At 51.1% G+C, this 17,384-nt stretch overlaps 1 protein-coding gene across 1 annotated transcript in view; it reads left to right on the top strand.

Annotated features, from left to right (window-relative positions):
- Nucleotides 1-16,464, top strand: part of exoc4 (exocyst complex component 4) — an 82,408-nt gene extending 65,944 nt beyond the window's left edge. The window contains exons 12-13 of the mRNA XM_056578256.1: nt 15,609-15,711; nt 16,159-16,464. Of these exons, the coding sequence (XP_056434231.1) occupies nt 15,609-15,711; nt 16,159-16,449 (394 nt within the window). The 3' untranslated portion in view covers nt 16,450-16,464. The remainder of the gene's footprint in view (nt 1-15,608; nt 15,712-16,158) is intronic.
- The last annotated feature ends 920 nt before the right edge of the window (nt 16,465-17,384 follow it).

The raw sequence follows: 17,384 nt of genomic DNA, 5'->3' as shown, positions 1-17,384 counted from the left end.
TGAGCGGAAAATGCAGGAATTTGCCGGTGTCCTTTTCACCGACGCTGACCCCGTGAACAAAATGTACGCCACTTATCTTCATAATGGAATCCAGCCAACCACAGAGGCCAGACTTTCGAACGAGGGCTCATATGCCTACTCCACCGTTTAAAAAATAAATAAAACCGCCCTTTAGGGAAACGGAAAGGTATAATTCACAAGACACAGCGTGTGCCTGACGAATCCCTGACTTTGTTTGATTCGTGAGCGGCAGAATCCACCTCTGCCCGCCTCCGGCTGGGAGCAACAGGCCACCTCCCCGTCTGCTGCTGTCCGACTGCACCTGACTAAGTGGATTACATCCGCCTCCTCCAGCCGGCGCTGCACTCAGCACACGAGGGCTTCCCAGGGCCGGCAGAAAGGGGAATAGACGGGGGAATAACGGCGGAGAGAAGTTGAGGCTCGGAGGAGGAGGGGGTGGGGTGGGGGGGCTGGAATCCATTATGGTTGATGTGCACAGTCTCACCCGGGTGGGGAGGGGGTGAAATGACATTAGGGCCGTCTTGTAATGTGATTTCTGCGATGTGCGAATATGAGATTTCTAATGGATTTGAGGGCATTAGTGCTCTCTTTATCTGTTGTGTGTATATGTTCCTGGGGTTGATTCGCTGAGGGTGATGTTCGGCTCATCTCTGAGTTCCTCTGGCCACTGGGGCTGTGCGTGGGAGGACTTTATTATTTTCCTCTCTTATGTGGGGGGTGGATAAAGATATTATGATATATGTTGGACCCACAGCACTTTTTGATAGATTCATATTCGTAGTTTGAGAGATTCTTTTTTCTCAATGTCCTGTGTGGGCGGTAAAGCGAAGAGAAAAGTCTCCGCCGTGTGTGTGTGTGTGTGTGTGTGTGCGTGTGCGTGTGCGTGTGCGTGCGTGTGTGTGTGTGGTGACTCAAAAACGGTTGTTTAATTTGCATGCTTTCAGGGACCAGGCATGTTTTCTGAATAGCTTGCTTTCTACTTTGTGGCTGTATGCCATTATTGTTGCCTATGTGTGTGCTATGCGTGTGCGTGTGTTCATTATTGTTGCCTGTGGGTGTGCTATGCGTGTGCGTGTGTTTTCATGACTTGGTATGAGATTCATATTGCTCCCGTTTGACTGAAGCCGTCAAGGCAGATTGGATGTAACGTTCACTGAGATGGTGACGTGTCAACCCCCATCTTAGTGTTACCACCGTGGGTTTGGCTAAGTCATCTACGTGACACATTATAGAAAGTGATATATGATTGTTTATCTAATGCATTAGATCTGTGTGCCTTCAAACCATATGAATGAATGTCTCCCCATGGATGGTTTTCGTGATCTGTACCATGTATGATTGATATGCTGTTTGCACTACAGTCCCTTTAATCATTTTCTTTTACTACTACCTCCCAAGACACGTGGCACGCTCTGCTGCTGCTGTCTCCTCTGGTGTTCCAGGTGATCTGCTCGTCCTGTGCATAGGCACACCTTTGATCTCACCATCGGCAAATAGGTGACATCTGGTGCCAGCCTGGCATTCTAACAGGATTTATGCATTTAGGGTTTGTAATGTATTCTGTTCTTGATGAATACATAAACAGCACGGCTGATATTCTGGTGTCTGATCCACACGCCGGTGACCGCACGGTATCCATCTCTGGCTGATTACCGCCGCTGGCGTGCCTAATCAGGGCGCACGACATTTCCGCAAATTGTCGCCAAATCAGCCAACGCGGCGCACTCTGCACTCGCCGCGTGCTTAATGAGCCAGATTGAGGAGGAAGTCGTTTAACCCCTGCCTGCGACACATGCACACATGCATGCGTTCACACACATACACTTACGCCTGCATGCGCTGGCATTCATACGTACGCTTACGTGCACAGATTCACACGCACATATACACAGGCGCACACAACAAGCTCCTAGCCCTCCTATCCTCTCCCATAGGGGAGAGTGAGCGAGGCCATTATGCAAATGTCAGGTGTCAAGTGTGAATGAGATAATGGTGGGGGCTAGGGAGGGGTAGAGGTATTCAGGGTGGCAGCCACAGCTCCCTTAGCAACCAGCGGGCTGATCATAGCACCCCTGGTCGTCAGGGCGGCTGGAGTCTGCATTACAGTGGGGAGAGAGGGAGGGGGTATCGCTCTTCGTTACCGTTAAATCGGCTGGCTCTATTAGATCCAAGCAGCGATGGAAATCCTATTACATTACACGCATGATCATGGGAGTCTCATTGGCAACATTATGGGATGTGATCCGTCCCCCACTGCGTAATAACCTGTTTGAGGTGCATAGATTAAAGAATCCTCTCCGAGACTTTCCCTGGGCTTTATGGCAAGGAGTAGAGGGGACAGGAAAGGTGTGGCTCATTATTACATATCGTTTTATAGATAGCCCTGTTATATATTCTACTAGCATTACTCTATTAATCTGCTCCAGGACGCAGAGGTTGAGGAATCGATGGCAGAAGTATTGTATGTGTGTGTGTGTGTGTGTGTGTGTGCATATTTGTGTGCACGCATAATAATCAAAGTGGTTATTTATTATTCATTCATACATTTTTCCTGTACCCGGCAAAGTTTTCAAAATATCTATGCAAAAATACCCAATTATAATTGAACCACGCGTATGCTTGATGAACTCTAAGATAAACACTTGTTAGCGGTGACCCAGCCTCACTGTGGACGCTCCACGTCCCCTTTAGCTCACTGAGGTCTAACGCAGCGCTCCACGTCCCCTTTAGCTCACTGAGGTCTAACACAGCGCTCCACGTCCCCTTTAGCTCACTGAGGTCTAACGCAGCGCTCCACGTCCCCTTTAGCTCACTGAGGTCTAACGCAGCGCTCCACGTCCCCTTTAGCTCACTGAGGTCTAACGCAGCGCTCCACGTCCCCTTTAGCTCACTGAGGTCTAACGCAGCGCTCCCCGGCAGCCATACGCCGTTCTCCGCCCGGCCTAGGGGCGGGGAACGCAGCGAAGGTTGAGTCTGTTGGCGTGCACGGGCGTCGGCCTGCGTGTGTGTTGGCGTGCACGGGCGTCGGCCTGCGTGTGTGTTGGCGTGCACGGCGTCGGCCTGCGTGTGTGTTGGCGTGCACGCCGTCGGCCTGCGTGTGTGTTGGCGTGCACGGCGTCGGCCGGCGTGTGTGTTGGCGTGCACGGCGTCGGCCTGCGTGTGTGTTGGCGTGCACGGCGTCGGCCTGCGTGTGTGTTGGCGTGCACGGCGTCGGCCTGCGTGTGTGTTGGCGTGCGCGGGCGTCCCTGAGTGCCGTCATGGCCGTCCGCTCAGCTCCTCATGCCCCTCCCACCATCTGAAGGCAGAATGGGAAACAGCTTTCTGCGTACGGATCTTCTGTCCTTTCTGCAATCTTCGCTGTTTTTCCTCTTTTAAAAACATATGGGACACACGCACGGACTCTCGCACATGCACACAATCTCACACACACGCACACACCTGCACGCTGTCACATATTGAAGCAACGCATTGAAAGGTCAGTGGCAGCTCAAGGTTGTCCCCCTCCCTCGGGAACTCTCTGAGACGTGCGCACACACACACACACACACACACACACACACACACACACACACACACACACACACACACACACACACACACACACACACACACACACACACACACACACACACACACACACACACACACACACACACACACACACACACACACACACACACACACCTTTCACTGACGCCCTCATATATGGCCCAACAGCAGTCAGTATGTTTCATGCTAACACTACACGCTTTCAGATAAGTGTATTGCTGAGAGTGTGGAAGTGCAGGGAAGGTCATGCCAACTTGAGTCTTTGTGGCAGTGTGCATGTTTGTGTGTGTGTGTCTCTGTGCATTTGTTTGTACGTGTGCATGTAAGTTTGTGCGTTCTTGTGTGTGTGTGTGTGTGTGTGTAACACTCATTGTGACTGTGGCCGTTGGCTCACTGTAATGGGGTGTGTGGGAGGGTTTTATCATAGCTGTAGATTTGACGGACACACCGACCCAGGGCTCAGTCCCTGGGATCTGTTCACCCTCCTCCTCCTGTAACCCGCCCCCCCCCCCCCGGGACGCACACTGATGGGGGGCGTTATCTGCACCGTGTCACTAGCAAAGCATTACGGCTTGTGTGGCGGCTGTGTGTGTATTGGTGTGTTTCTTTAGCATGGAAAATAACACATTCGGATGATGTGAAACTATCTACTGGGGGACAGACAGACAGACAGACAGACAGACAGACAGACAGACAGACAGACAGACAGACAGACAGGGTAAATCTTGTGGATATACATGACGAGCATTAGGAATAAGGGTGTTGAAGAATAAAACACTGGGAGTTGTTATTTATAATCAAGTATGTATTCGTAAGATGAGTTATTAGTCAGTTAACATCCCTTCTTTTGTTTCTCCATGGTTGACTATTATAAGTGATTTGGTCTTATTGTCCATGTCAAACAGCTTTATAAATATTGTGCTTATATTAATAACATATTTTTTGAACATTATTATTATAGACATTTCCTCAAAAAGCACGCAACACACACACGCATGAACACACACACACACACACGTATGCACACACATTTGATATAATAACTTATTTTCCGCACACACACACACACCACGTGGCCGATGTTAGAGCAGTGACATTGACAAGCACTGCACTGCCCCCAACCTCAGACCTCCAGCCCCCCCCCCAACCTCAGACCTCCAGCCCCCCCCCCAACCTCAGACCTCCAGCCCCCCCAGACCGGCCCTCCCTCCCGGGGACCCCCCCTCCCTCCTGGTCCATTTCCCTGTTCGCTTTAAGTGATCTTCCGGGTGTTTCTCCGGGGCCTGTCGAGCAGCGTTCCTTCACTTCCTTCCTCGGAGGGTAGCGAGTCGGTCGCCGTCCGCCTCTGGCCGACCTGGTGTCCCCCTCTCTAGGGATCTGTCGCTAACGCCAGTCTGTGTGGGGTACCTGCATACGTGTGTGTGCAGGAAGGGTGCGCCTATGGTGATGGATGACAGGCCAGTCAGATTACTCTCAATAATCACAAATCCACAAACATGTAGTTCACGTCTCCCAAAGTGAGTGATCACAAATATGTTTTAAGATTGCGTGCAGAAAACCCACACACAGCCCGCCTCATTTTGACAAACACAAGAAGAAGAATAAAGTCACACTACACGCTTTTGTTTGCTTCGACTAATCTGCCTCCAAATGATAAGGGTGATTGATGCTGCTGTGGATAGCTCCAGCACTATGATCCGTCTTCCCCCTCACAAAGCTCCCCCTGCACTGAGAGAGAGAGAGAGAGAGAGAGAGAGAGAGAGAGAGAGAGAGAGAGAGAGAGAGAGAGAGAGAGAGAGAGAGAGAGAGAGAGAGAGAGAGAGAGAGAGAGAGAGAGAGAGAGAGAGAGAGAGAGAGAGAGAGAGAGAGAGAGAGAGAGAGAGAGAGAGAGAGAGACCCATTACTAACCCGTATGGACTTTATATATGTCAGACGTGACTATCGCTGATGTCTGGTATTCTCCCCCATCTCCGGCGATGGTTCTTGAGAGGATAAGTCTCAGCGCTGCTTTAATTAGGCCTGCCCACTGCCCTGACCCTCAGCACTCTCTCTGCCGCAGCAGAGAGAGTGCTGAGGGAGAAACGAGAAGAACTAGAGCTGGCACCCAAAAAGAAGAACCTTGTTAAAGGGAAGGGCACTCTGATGCATCTCAACGAGGAATGCGTAGCCAAGGCTTTTTAGCAGATAAACAACGACTCTAATGTTGTTGAGGGAGGTGTCAGGTAGAGGACGGCGTTCTACACTAGCATGGAAACCCTGACTCTTTTGTGAAGCTTGAGTTGTATGAGAGAGCCTGGGGCTTAGAGCTTGAGCTGTAATTGGGTGGATTGGTCTGAAGGCGGGTCAAAGTAGGGGAACAGGCAGCTCAATGGAACAATAGCTGAAAACACAAATCCAATGGACAAGGGAAGTAAGGAAGGTTGACCTTTTAGAAGCAGTGCATTAGGTCTGACTATCCCTTTACTATATTGCCAGTACAATGTTTGAGTATGTTTATGTTGCACCATGCTCCCAGATCTCCATGGTGCTACAGCACGTTGTACTGAACTGCATGTAGGCCTCAACAATCAGTATGTGTTTGTGTCCCAGCAGCGCGGCCTCCTGCCTGTCTGCTCAGCGCCTGCTGGGAGCCACTTGGTCGTGGGCCTCTAAGTTGTTTAATTAGGAGGGAAAAGAGGCACACTTAAAGCCTGGAACACCGAGGCAACGACTAGCCAAATGTTTAGCTGCACCTGCTCTCTTGGGTGCTCAGATGAGTACCATTGTGTATCTCTCTCACACACACACACACACACACACACACACACACACACACACACACACACACACACACACACACAAGTGTGCACACGAACACACACACGTCAGAGTTTTTATGGTCCCCTTGACGATTTATTCTTAAGCGAGCACATGGCTTCACTTATTATTAGAAATCCATGACGATAGGCACCTGTGCAAAGGATTCAATGGGCTTTTTTATATCCGTATACGAGCAATTATACACACACACGCACAAAGAAAACCACCAACACAACATGCCCTCAAAGAAACACACACACACACACACACATACACACACACACATACACACACACACACACACACACACACACACACACACACACACACACACACACACACACACACACACTTTACCAGCATTGGGCAGAGCAATCACCAGTCTTTTCTGTCAGTATTGACTGCTGTTTAACAGTAATCACAGACTGCGGTGATTTGGGGACCCTAGGGCCCTCGTTCAGCCGCTGCAGACACTCTGCATCCACACCACGCAGGAGGAAACCTTCTGGAAGGCCTGTGTGTGGACGTGTGGACGTGTGTGTTTGATTGCAGTGAAGAGTGAAGAAGGTGTGAGAGAGAGGGACGGACAGAGAGAGAGCGAGAGCCTGTCAGTCCTTCACGCCAGGCTTGAAGGAGCAGACCGGTCGTGGTGGTAGAGCCACTATAACCATCTCTTCTGGCCTCTATAAATAACATGTTACCAACAGTACATCTTTCTTGTACCAAATTTGCCGAACAATAGCATTAACCTCCTCCTGGTCGTTACATTGTTTGTGTTTGTAGACAGAATAGTGAATCCTTACAAGTTCTTTCCACAACAATGTCTATTCCCAAATACCAAAGCTCCTGATGCTGTTCACATGAGTGACAAGGAGCAGCGCCTGCTGTTTAGCTTAGCACGCTGACAGCGACCCGGGATGCTCCGGGGGTTTCGGTGCCTTGCCGTTGGAGACTACTGAGTAGGACGTCCTGGGTGTGGTGTATTGGAAAGGAGGCAACGTTATCTTTTGAAAGCAGATTCACACGAAGGCTGGTTACCCTCAATGACGCCACCATCGGAGATGGCTTTCGAGATCGCTTAAGAATGCAATAGATAGTTTGCCTCTGGTGAGTTCATCCACTGCTCTCGGCCAAGACTCCCTGCTCCTCCTCCTCCTACTCCTCCTCCCTGTGTGTTTCCTCCTCATCCTCCTCCTCCTCCACCTCCCCCTCCCTCTCCTCCTCCTCCTCCTCCTCCTCCCCCTCCTCCTCCTCCCTGTGTGTCTCCTCCTCATCCTCCTCCTCCTCCTCCCTGTGTGTCTCCTCCTCATCCTCCTCCTCCTCCTCCTCCTCCTCCCTGTGTGTCTCCTCCCCCTCCTCCCCCTCCCCCTCCCTCTCCTCCTCCTCCTCCTCCCTGTGTGTCTCCTCCTCCTCCTCCTCCTCCTCCTCCCTGTGTGTCTCATCCTCCTCCTCCTCCTTCTCCTCCCTGTGTGTCTGCTCCCCCTCCCCCTCCCCCTCCCTCTCCTCCTCCTCCTCCTCCCTGTGTGTCTCCTCCTCCTCCTCCTCCTCCTCCTCCTCCCTGTGTGTCTCATCCTCCTCCTCCTCCTCCTCCTCCCTGTGTGTCTCCTCCCCCTCCCCCTCCCCCTCCCTCTCCTCCTCCTCCTCCTCCCTGTGTGTCTCCTCCTCCTCCTCCTCCTCCCTGTGTGTCTCCTCCTCCTCCTCCTCCTCCTCTATCAGAGATAAAGGAGAGCAGCGAGTGAGCGACGCGTAGGTTAAGACGGACTGCAGGAAGTGGAGCAGCGGGTTGGGAGGAAGTGGCGCAGCGGGCTGGCAGGAAGTGGATCAGCGGGCTGGCAGGAAGTGGAGCAGTGGGCTGGCAGGAAGTGGAGCAGCGGGTTGGCAGGAAGTGGAGCAGCGGGCTGGCAGGAAGTGGAGCAGCGGGCTAGCAGGAAGTGGAGCAGCGGGTTGGCAGGATGTGGAGCAGCGGGCTGGCAGGAAGTGGCGCAGCGGGCGTTGGCCCGGCGGCCGCGAGGTGATCTGTCTTGGCGGCGCGGCGCGGCGCAGCGTCAGCTAAACGAGGCCATCTCATTTCCTGTTTGCTCCAGGAAGCAGCTGTCTGCGGGCCGCCGTAGCCGGCTCCTCCGCGCCCTGTCATCAATCTCTCCGTTTTAATTGGTCGCCGCCGCCGCGGTACCACGGCAACAACTCACACACGCATACCTACGCACACTCATCGTGCACGCATGCATGCACACACGCATACACACGGACAACCTTGTGCACGTAGGCCCCCTGCTGACACACACACACTCATACACAGAGCATTATTAATAGACTTTCACACTTGCAGACCTTGTGCGGTGCACACGTGAACGCATTACGGGCCCAGACTCTGTTTGCAGGCGACAGACGCATACGTAGGGTAATCCCATGAGTGCCTTCCGACTCCTCGTCTGCACACACACACGCACACACACACACAAAATGAAGACGATGTTATCTCAACACAGTTGCCTTCGGGGATGTTTAAACTACTAAGACGCGTGATTCCAGAGTCACGGCATTAAACTGCTTCACTCTTTTAACAACTCTCACTCCCGAGTCCATTTCAAACTCAATAGAATGACGCCGAGAGACGTGCAGCGAGCGCCTGCCTGTAGTAGGTCCAGTTAGGGCAGGGTGGGGGGCAGCCGAGGTGAGGGAACACTGTAACCACTACTAACTCTTTGTTCCCACTCTCCCCTCAGTCTCTCTCGCTGCCTCTGTGCCTCACCTTCCCTTCATTTATTTCTTCCTGCCTCTCTCACGTATGCTACATGTGTCATTAATGAGGAGCATCTCTTGAAGGCAAGGGTGACCCTTGGCACTGGAGGTGTGGTTATTAGCTGGGGTTACATCATCCCCGTAGAAGGGCTGGTCTATGAACACCATTAATACCTGCTACTATACTGTGTGTTGGTGAGCAGTGAGCATGTACATTAAACACGCGCGCGCACACACACACACACACACACACACACACACACACACACACAGACACAGACACAGACACAGACACACACACACACACACACAGATGTCTATTGTCTGGTAAAATAGTGCATCTCACCACCTTATTATTTTGGGCAGACGTGCGCGCAGCAGAAGCCAGTGGACGTGATGCAGTGTTGTTGGGGAGAGCCTGCTGTTCTCTAGCTGTCTGGTGGGGTTTAGTGTGGGAGGGAACCATATGTACTTCACCACAGCACGCCGTTACACTGCAGCTGCTGAGGCACACGCGCAAATGTCAAATACTTTACCCAGACACACAATCACAAACTCACGAAAACCTGTACAGCTTTTAGATTGCAAACCATCAACCAAATGGAGTCTCAACACAGTTGTAGTAGAGGGGCTACAGGTAGAGAACACAGTGCCATCCAGTGGCCAGTGGAGGTCATTGCATGAGGAATTGCATAATGGTCCCTGGTGGCATTCACATGAGGCATCCCTGAGCAACAGGGCTTTTACTAATTGAACAGGAGGCTGGAATGGCAGGGCAGGCATGGCAAGACAGCTGGGTCTCAATAGGTTTGCTTCAACTCCTCTTATTAAAGTTTACTTTCTTTGTAAAGAGCCTTCAAATTGAATACTATTTGTATCAAAGTGCTTACAGATTATTGTGCAGTAACAAGGTTACTAGGTTTGAACACAATAACAGGAGGTGCAAACACAAAATACTAAAAACAAGACATCTAATTGCAGTAGGCAAGTGAATAAAGATTTGGTTTCAGTCTAGCTCCAATAAGTCTTACCTTTGAGGAAGCTTCACATTCAGCATAGATTCAGAAGAGTGTATGTGAAATACAGTTGGTGAGTTTGCATAATTCCCAAACAGCCTATCTCACCAGACCCAATCTGTATCCGGCGTCCTATGAGCCATGGACAGGCCCTCTCCATTATGTTACTTATTCTGACATTTTGATGAAATCTAAAACTAGAACTGTGAGTGATATGATGATCGCTGCAGAGCTGGAGATGATGGAGGTTGAAACACAAGATATAGATATTGTTATCGAACTCATAGTCAATATGAAAACAGAAACAAGATTATTCCCTTAAAATCTCTGTCTCCCTCTATCTGTATACATATAGCAAGATGCACTTGCTATCAACACGTGCGCGCACGCGTTTTGCCGTAGGATTCAGTGCGTGCTGTCCTCTTCTCTGGGGGTCCACCCATCAGGTTGATCGGCTCCGGGGTATTGTGGGAGATTCGAAGGTGCTGATTCTCTAATCTATCTTGTCATAGTCCCCCCGCCCCCCCCGCTCCTCTCAGTGGTTCAGAGAGAGATCAATCGGCCACTTCACCTCCCGACGGGCCTTTATTTCATACTCCCTGCCGTTGGAGATTGAAGGCCGGAGCCGCGCGAACGGAGCGCGTCCGTGTTCCTGGTTACTCACCAAGTGTTTGCGTTCCCCAGGAGCCTTCTCTTTTTCCTCGGTGCGCCCCTCCCCTCAGAGAGGATGAACTGCGGACCCCCTCTGGAATAAGTGTGTAATTCTATTCCAAGTTATGCTCTAACAATGAACACACAGGGCACGGCTTCTACAATTATCCAGTTCCAGGCCCCAGGCGCTGACATCTGTTTCCTAATGACAGTTAATTAGATGCTGTCATGTGCAATCAACAGCAGTCGCTGCTAAGGAAGTGGGATTGGAGTGCGTCTGACGGTGGATCCAGAGGAGCCAACACACCCTCCAGGAGGGGGGGCGGGGGGGATGTTGTTACACACCCCTTTAGAATCTCAATGTGAGAATGTGTGCGCGTGTTTGTGCACATGCATATACATATGTGTGCGTGTCTGAGGGAGCGACTGGAGGTTTAGCTAAAGCACGAGGGAAGGTGAGTGTGATTACTACTGAGCCTCGCTGCAGCCCGTCGCGCCCGCCCTGCCTCAGTTGTTTATCTCTTTGTGGGGGAATGGCTTTCTTTAGGACACTTTCATATCAAAACAATTATCGTCAAATTGATCAGTGGGTGGTAAGAGGTTGAATCGATCTGTGGCGTTGAACCAGCAGCCCAAAATAACCAAGGAAAGTGGTCTAAATCTGTTCAATTTAAAGGCTTTGCCATTTCGGTCACGTGACAATTTCTGATGGAAACAGCCTCAATTGTGGAAATAGTCGTCGCAGTTTAATTTTGCTAATGCAAATACCAAATGTTGAACGACGGTTACGAACAAATCCAGTATTACCATGCATGTATGTACCGAGCCACGTTCAAATGATGTTTTATGGATTTCGCGGGTTCACACGCAGCAAGATCAATCCCAATACCCATGGCATTGTATGGTCTAATTGGAACAAATGATTGCATTGGAATGCGTAGTAATACACCTTGAAACGGGCTTAGATCCCGATTGTAAAGCATATCTAGGCACACACACTTTAATGCCTACCACATAAATATACTTGCATTTCAACATAATCCCATTATTGCATTACAGGGTTTATGTTAACAGGTTAAGCTAATTTGACACAAACACCTCATGTTGTGTAAACCATTAACATTTCATACTTTGGCGTTGATGCTTATTATTATTTTAGTGCTGCATGGAGATCAATGTCCAGTAAAACACAGTTCATACAGGGATTCACCAGTGAGATCCAATCAGACGCATCCAGTGGTTGTTGTTACTGTGTTCACTAGACTGTCTTGGGCTGGGATTCGTGGCCAGTGACCTTTGCCAAGGCTCTGACGTTGCTTGGAAACAGCCCACCGGGTGTATTGCCAAAATGTCTCGCGTCACATGCATTTTTTCAATGTATGTGTTTATCTGAATGCTAAGTTTTGTCCAAGTGTGCGTGTGTGTGTGTGTGTGTGTGTGTGGGGGTTAATTTGTTAACTATCATTGTGATTAACATCATAAGCCATTGCTGTCTTTGTCAACTTCACACCATCTGCCAGACAGGCATATCCTCCAAGGTCTCGATCATACTCACCGCGCCGAGAGCCATTTTCCTTACAGGAGACTTTGGAGAAGCCTATCCTCTTTACCCTCCCTGCCCCAACGAATGACTTACTGCTGCATGATCCATCCCCAATCTCAATCAATTCATGGCCTGTATATTAAGGTTACGAGCTACCTCAAAGGTACCATGACAATGGCCAGCTGCAGTGCTCCCTGTGCCACTGCTGACGGTTGCAGAGGCGTTGATGTGCTCGGAGCATGGTGTCCCAGCGGTACAATTAAAGGCCTGTTTTACCTCCAGCCCGTCTCCTCCCGACTCCCGGCTGCTTGAGCACTCTCCTGAAGGGGCTGCGGGGCCAATCGGCTCCAGATGGCTATCTGGCTCTCCCCATAAAGAATGAAACCGCTGCCCTCGCTGTGTTATTTAACCGGTATCACTCACAGAACCGCCAGAGATCCATCTGTGTGCTGCAGGCCCTAGCTTGAGGTTCAATCCACCTTGTTGCAGAGGAACAGGACTCCCCCAGTGTGTTTGGGTGCCACATGTTGGCTTAGGTATTGCTTTGTCATGCAGTAGATTTATCGGGCGATACGATTGTTGTAGCTGTAATTAGGTTCTTGCTTTGCTGACGGAATCGATGCCCTCATGCTACGGTCCTTTAATGGATCGTTTTTGAAGGACTGCTTCTTTGCTTTGGTAGACTTGAAGTCCAGCTTGGTCAAACTCTCTCCGTCTCTTTGAGCGAGCCGGTTCGCACACACAGCTCAACTTTATTTGCTGACCTATTGGCACTTTTGAGGAAAAGTTGATTATGTGTCTTTGAGTGTGCGTGTGTCTTTGTGTGTCTGTGTATGTGTGTTTGTGCACGTGTGCGTATGCGTGCGTGACCATATGTGTGCCCATATGTGTGCATGCACGTTAAAGCATCGGCCATCCATCATGCGGCCCCTGATCCATTGCTCCTGCCTGGCTGTGTCTCCGGCTGTCTGCAGCCCACTAACCTCCTGCCTCTGCTGCGCACGCACAAACGCACGCATGAGCGCATGCACACAGGCACAGAGGCACACACATACATCTGTACGCACGCACAGACACAGGTGCACAGTACTCACGCTCAGGTGCACAGACATACACACATATATGCACTCTTTTTCATGCTTACCTTTGCAATTCCTAATTTCTCTTTTATCCTCCTCTCCATCTTTTCCTAATTTAGTCCTGTGATCCCCTGTTCCTGACACCCTGCAGAACATCCCATCAATAACCTCTCTCTCTCTCTCTCTGTCTCTGTCTCTGTCTCTGTCTCTGTCTCTGTCTCTCTCTCTCTCTCTCTCTCTCTCTCTCTGTCTCTGTCTCTGTCTCTGTCTCTGTCTCTGTCTCTGTCTCTGTCTCTGTCTCTGTCTCTCTCTCTCTCTCTCTCTCTCTCCATGACCCTTCCTCCCCCCCCCCCCAGTACGATAAGGCCCGTCGCGTCATGGGAGCGTTTGATTTATCCGTGTGTTTAAGTTCGGCGAGCGGTCAGACACCACGCGCTGCGGCCGCGGCCACTAACCTGTGGCCCCGCGGGTTAGTGGCCGCGGGGGTAAGTGGGTTAGTGGCCCCGCGGCCCCGTGGGTTAGTGGCCCCGTGGGTTAGTGGCCCCTTGGGTTAGTGGCCCCGTGGGTTAGTGGCCCCGGGGGTTAGTGGGTTAGTGGCCCCTTGGGTTCGTGGCCCCGTGGGTTAGTGCCCCCGGGGGTTAGTGGGTTAGTGGCCCCGTGGGTTAGTGGCCCCGTGGGTTAGTGGCCCCGCTGGTTAGTGGGTTAGTGGGCGAGACGACTCCGCTGACCACTGATCCTCTGGTTAATGCCGGCTGTATCGGTACCCCGCGCCCCGATGTGTTACCGCTGGACCAGCCGACAGCACAAACACCTGCTCTCAGCCGGACACGGGACCCCGACACGACCGCCGCCGCCAAGCCCCCCGTCAGCGGCGCGTGTGTGTGGGTGTGTGTGTCTGTCACTGTGCCTGTGTTTGTGTGTGTGTGTCCATGTAATGAAGTGAATGCATTTGACATAATTGTGGTCCTAAATATGAATGTCTGGTCCTGATTCCTGTGTTGTAACGTAGCTCCTGTGATGCTACACTGAGGGGACGTCTCCGTCTGAAGCTCAGCTGAGCGCTCAGCCCTGATGCTATTTGCGTACCCTCTCACTCGGATGCTTCCCATTAACTAGACGATGCTATTCAGCGACGCAGCCTTCTACCTCCAGCTGCACGGCATTAACCTCAGCTCCTCAAGGGCTCAATCCCCACCACCTCCACCCCTCACACTCACTTATGGCCCTGAAGTCCAAGCCAGGGGAACTCCTACTGTAGACCCAGTAACTCATAGTTACTCTTACTGTAGTCACAGTAACTCGTAGTAACTCCTACTGTAGACCCAGTAACTCATAGTAACTCCTACTGTAGTCACAGTAACTCATAGTAACTCCTACTGTAGTCACAGTAACTCATAGTTACTCTTACTGTAGTCACAGTAACTCATAGTAACTCCTACTGTAGTCCCAGTAACTCATAGTAACTCCTACTGTAATCCCAGTAACTCCTAGTTACCCCTACTGTAGTCCCAGTAACTCATAGTAACTCTTACTGTAGTCACAGTAACTCATAGTTACTCCTACTGTAGTCCCAGTAACTCATAGTAACTCCTACTGTAGTCACAGTAACTCATAGTTACTCCTACTGTAGTCCCAGTAACTCATAGTAACTCCTACTGTAGTCCCAGTAACTCATAGTTACTCCTACTGTAGTCACAGTAACTCATAGTTACTCCTACTGTAGTCACAGTAACTCATAGTAACTCCTACTGTAGTCCCAGTAACTCATAGTTACTCCTACTGTAGTCACAGTAACTTATAGTAGCCCCTACTGTAGTCACAGTAACTCATAGTTACTCCTACTGTAGTCACAATAACTCATAGTATCTGGTACTATATTACCTGTAACTCAGTGACTTCATACATAGCAACAGTAACTCCTACCATAGCAACAGTAACTCCTAGTAACTCCTACCATAGCAACAGTAACTCCTAGTAACTCCTACCATAGCAACAGTAACTCCTAGTAACTCCTACCATAGCAACAGTACCTCATAGTAACTCCTACCATATAACCAGTAACTCCTAGTAACTCCTACCATAGCAACAGTAGCTCCTGGTAACTCCTACCATAGCAACAGTAACTCATGGTAACTCCTACCAGAGCAACAGTAACTCCTGGTAGCTGGTACTGGTTCTAAGGTCTTCCTTGTGTCCCCTTCTCTGCAGCTTCATCCAGGAGATAGAGATGAACATGGGCCCCAGCCAGGCCAAGCAGTGCCAACTGCGCACCTTCCTCACCTACTACATCAATGACCTCTTCCTCAACCAGGTCAGTCGGTCTTACAGCATAGGATCACCTCCGGGTACGTCACGGTGATCCAGGCCTAGGGGAGGCCATGCTTAGAGGAGTTGGACATGGAGTAAGACTGGAGCCCCTGAAGAAGACAGGGTGTGCAGAAGTTGTGTTATACCTCAGGCCGGTTGAGCTGTAGGGAGCAGTCAATACATCTCAATGTGGATTCACAGGACGAGGAAGTGAACCTTATTCATCACCATCTACATATGTTTCCTTCAACACAGTTCACACGCGTGATCCCGTCAACTGCGAATATATTTGACATGATTTGAATCTTGGTTCCCAACATATTATTAAGCAATCCAACACTATGTAACCATGCAGTCTGTCACGTTAAGAGACAGTGCTTATGAGCCAACCCTGTACCAAGGGCCCTGTTCTGTGACGGTAACATGAGCCCTGCTTCGGGCCGACCCCTAGGTGCGGACGGAGATCAACAAGGAGATCGAGTCGGTGAGCCAGACGGCTGACCCACTGAAGACCCTGGCCAACGCGGACACCATGAAGCTGCTGGGGGTCCAGAGGCCACTGCTGCAGGTAGGACACAGAGCCAGGGTCCTACAGGGGGTCCAGAGACCACTGCTGCAGGTAGGACACAGAGCCAGGGGGGTCCAGAGACCACTGCTGCAGGTAGGACACAGAGCCAGGGTCCTACAGGGGGTCCAGAGACCGCTGCTGCAGGTAGACACAGAGCCAGGGTCCGGCAGGTAGACACAGAGCCAGGGTCCTACAGGGGGTCCAGAGACCACTGCTGCAGGTAGACACAGAGCCAGGGTCCTGCAGGGGGTCCAGAGACCACTGCTGCAGGTAGACACAGAGCCAGGGTCCTACAGGGGGTCCAGAGACCACTGCTGCAGGTAGGACACAGAGCCAGGGGGGTCCAGAGACCACTGCTGCAGGTAGGACACAGAGCGAGGGTCCTACAGGGGGTCCAGAGACCGCTGCTGCAGGTAGACACAGAGCCAGGGTCCGGCAGGTAGACACAGAGCCAGGGTCCTACAGGTGGTCCAGAGACCACTGCTGCAGGTAGGACACAGAGCCAGGGTCCTACAGGGGGTCCAGAGACCACTGCTGCAGGTAGACACAGAGCCAGGGTCCTGCAGGGGGTCCAGAGACCACTGCTGCAGGTAGACACAGAGCCAGGGTCCTACAGGTAGGACACAGAGCCAGGGTCCTACAGGTGGAGCAGAGGGCTAAAGGTGGAGCAGAGGGCTACAGGTGGAGCAGAGGGCTAAAGGTGGAGCAGACTCCTAAAGGTGGAGCAGAGTCCTAAAGGTGGAGCAGTCCTAAAGGTGGAGCAGACTCCTAAAGGTGGAGCAGACTCCTAAAGGTGGAGCAGCCTCCTAAAGGCGGAGCAGAGTCCTAAAGGTGGCGCAGACTCCTAAAGGCGGAGCAGAGTCCTAAAGGCGGAGCAGAGTCCTAAAGGTGGAGCAGAGTCCTAAAGGTGGAGCAGAGTCCTAAAGGTGGAACAGCCTCCTAAAGGTGGAGCAGACTCCTAAAGGTGGAGCAGAGCCCCTAGCTCATAGCATGTTGAGCCGCCATCACAAGGTGTGAAATGGCTTCCGGCCGACGCTTCAAGTAGACGTATTATCTTTTTATTATTTTTTTTCTTCTTGGCTATTCTGCTGGTCAGGCTTCCCTTGCCA

The sequence above is a fragment of the Gadus chalcogrammus genome, chromosome 19, assembly GCF_026213295.1.
Source record: "Gadus chalcogrammus isolate NIFS_2021 chromosome 19, NIFS_Gcha_1.0, whole genome shotgun sequence".
In the NCBI taxonomy this organism is placed as follows: domain Eukaryota; kingdom Metazoa; phylum Chordata; class Actinopteri; order Gadiformes; family Gadidae; genus Gadus; species Gadus chalcogrammus.
Note: the sequence above shows the minus strand (reverse complement) of the source record. Positions and strands in the feature narration are given on the sequence as shown.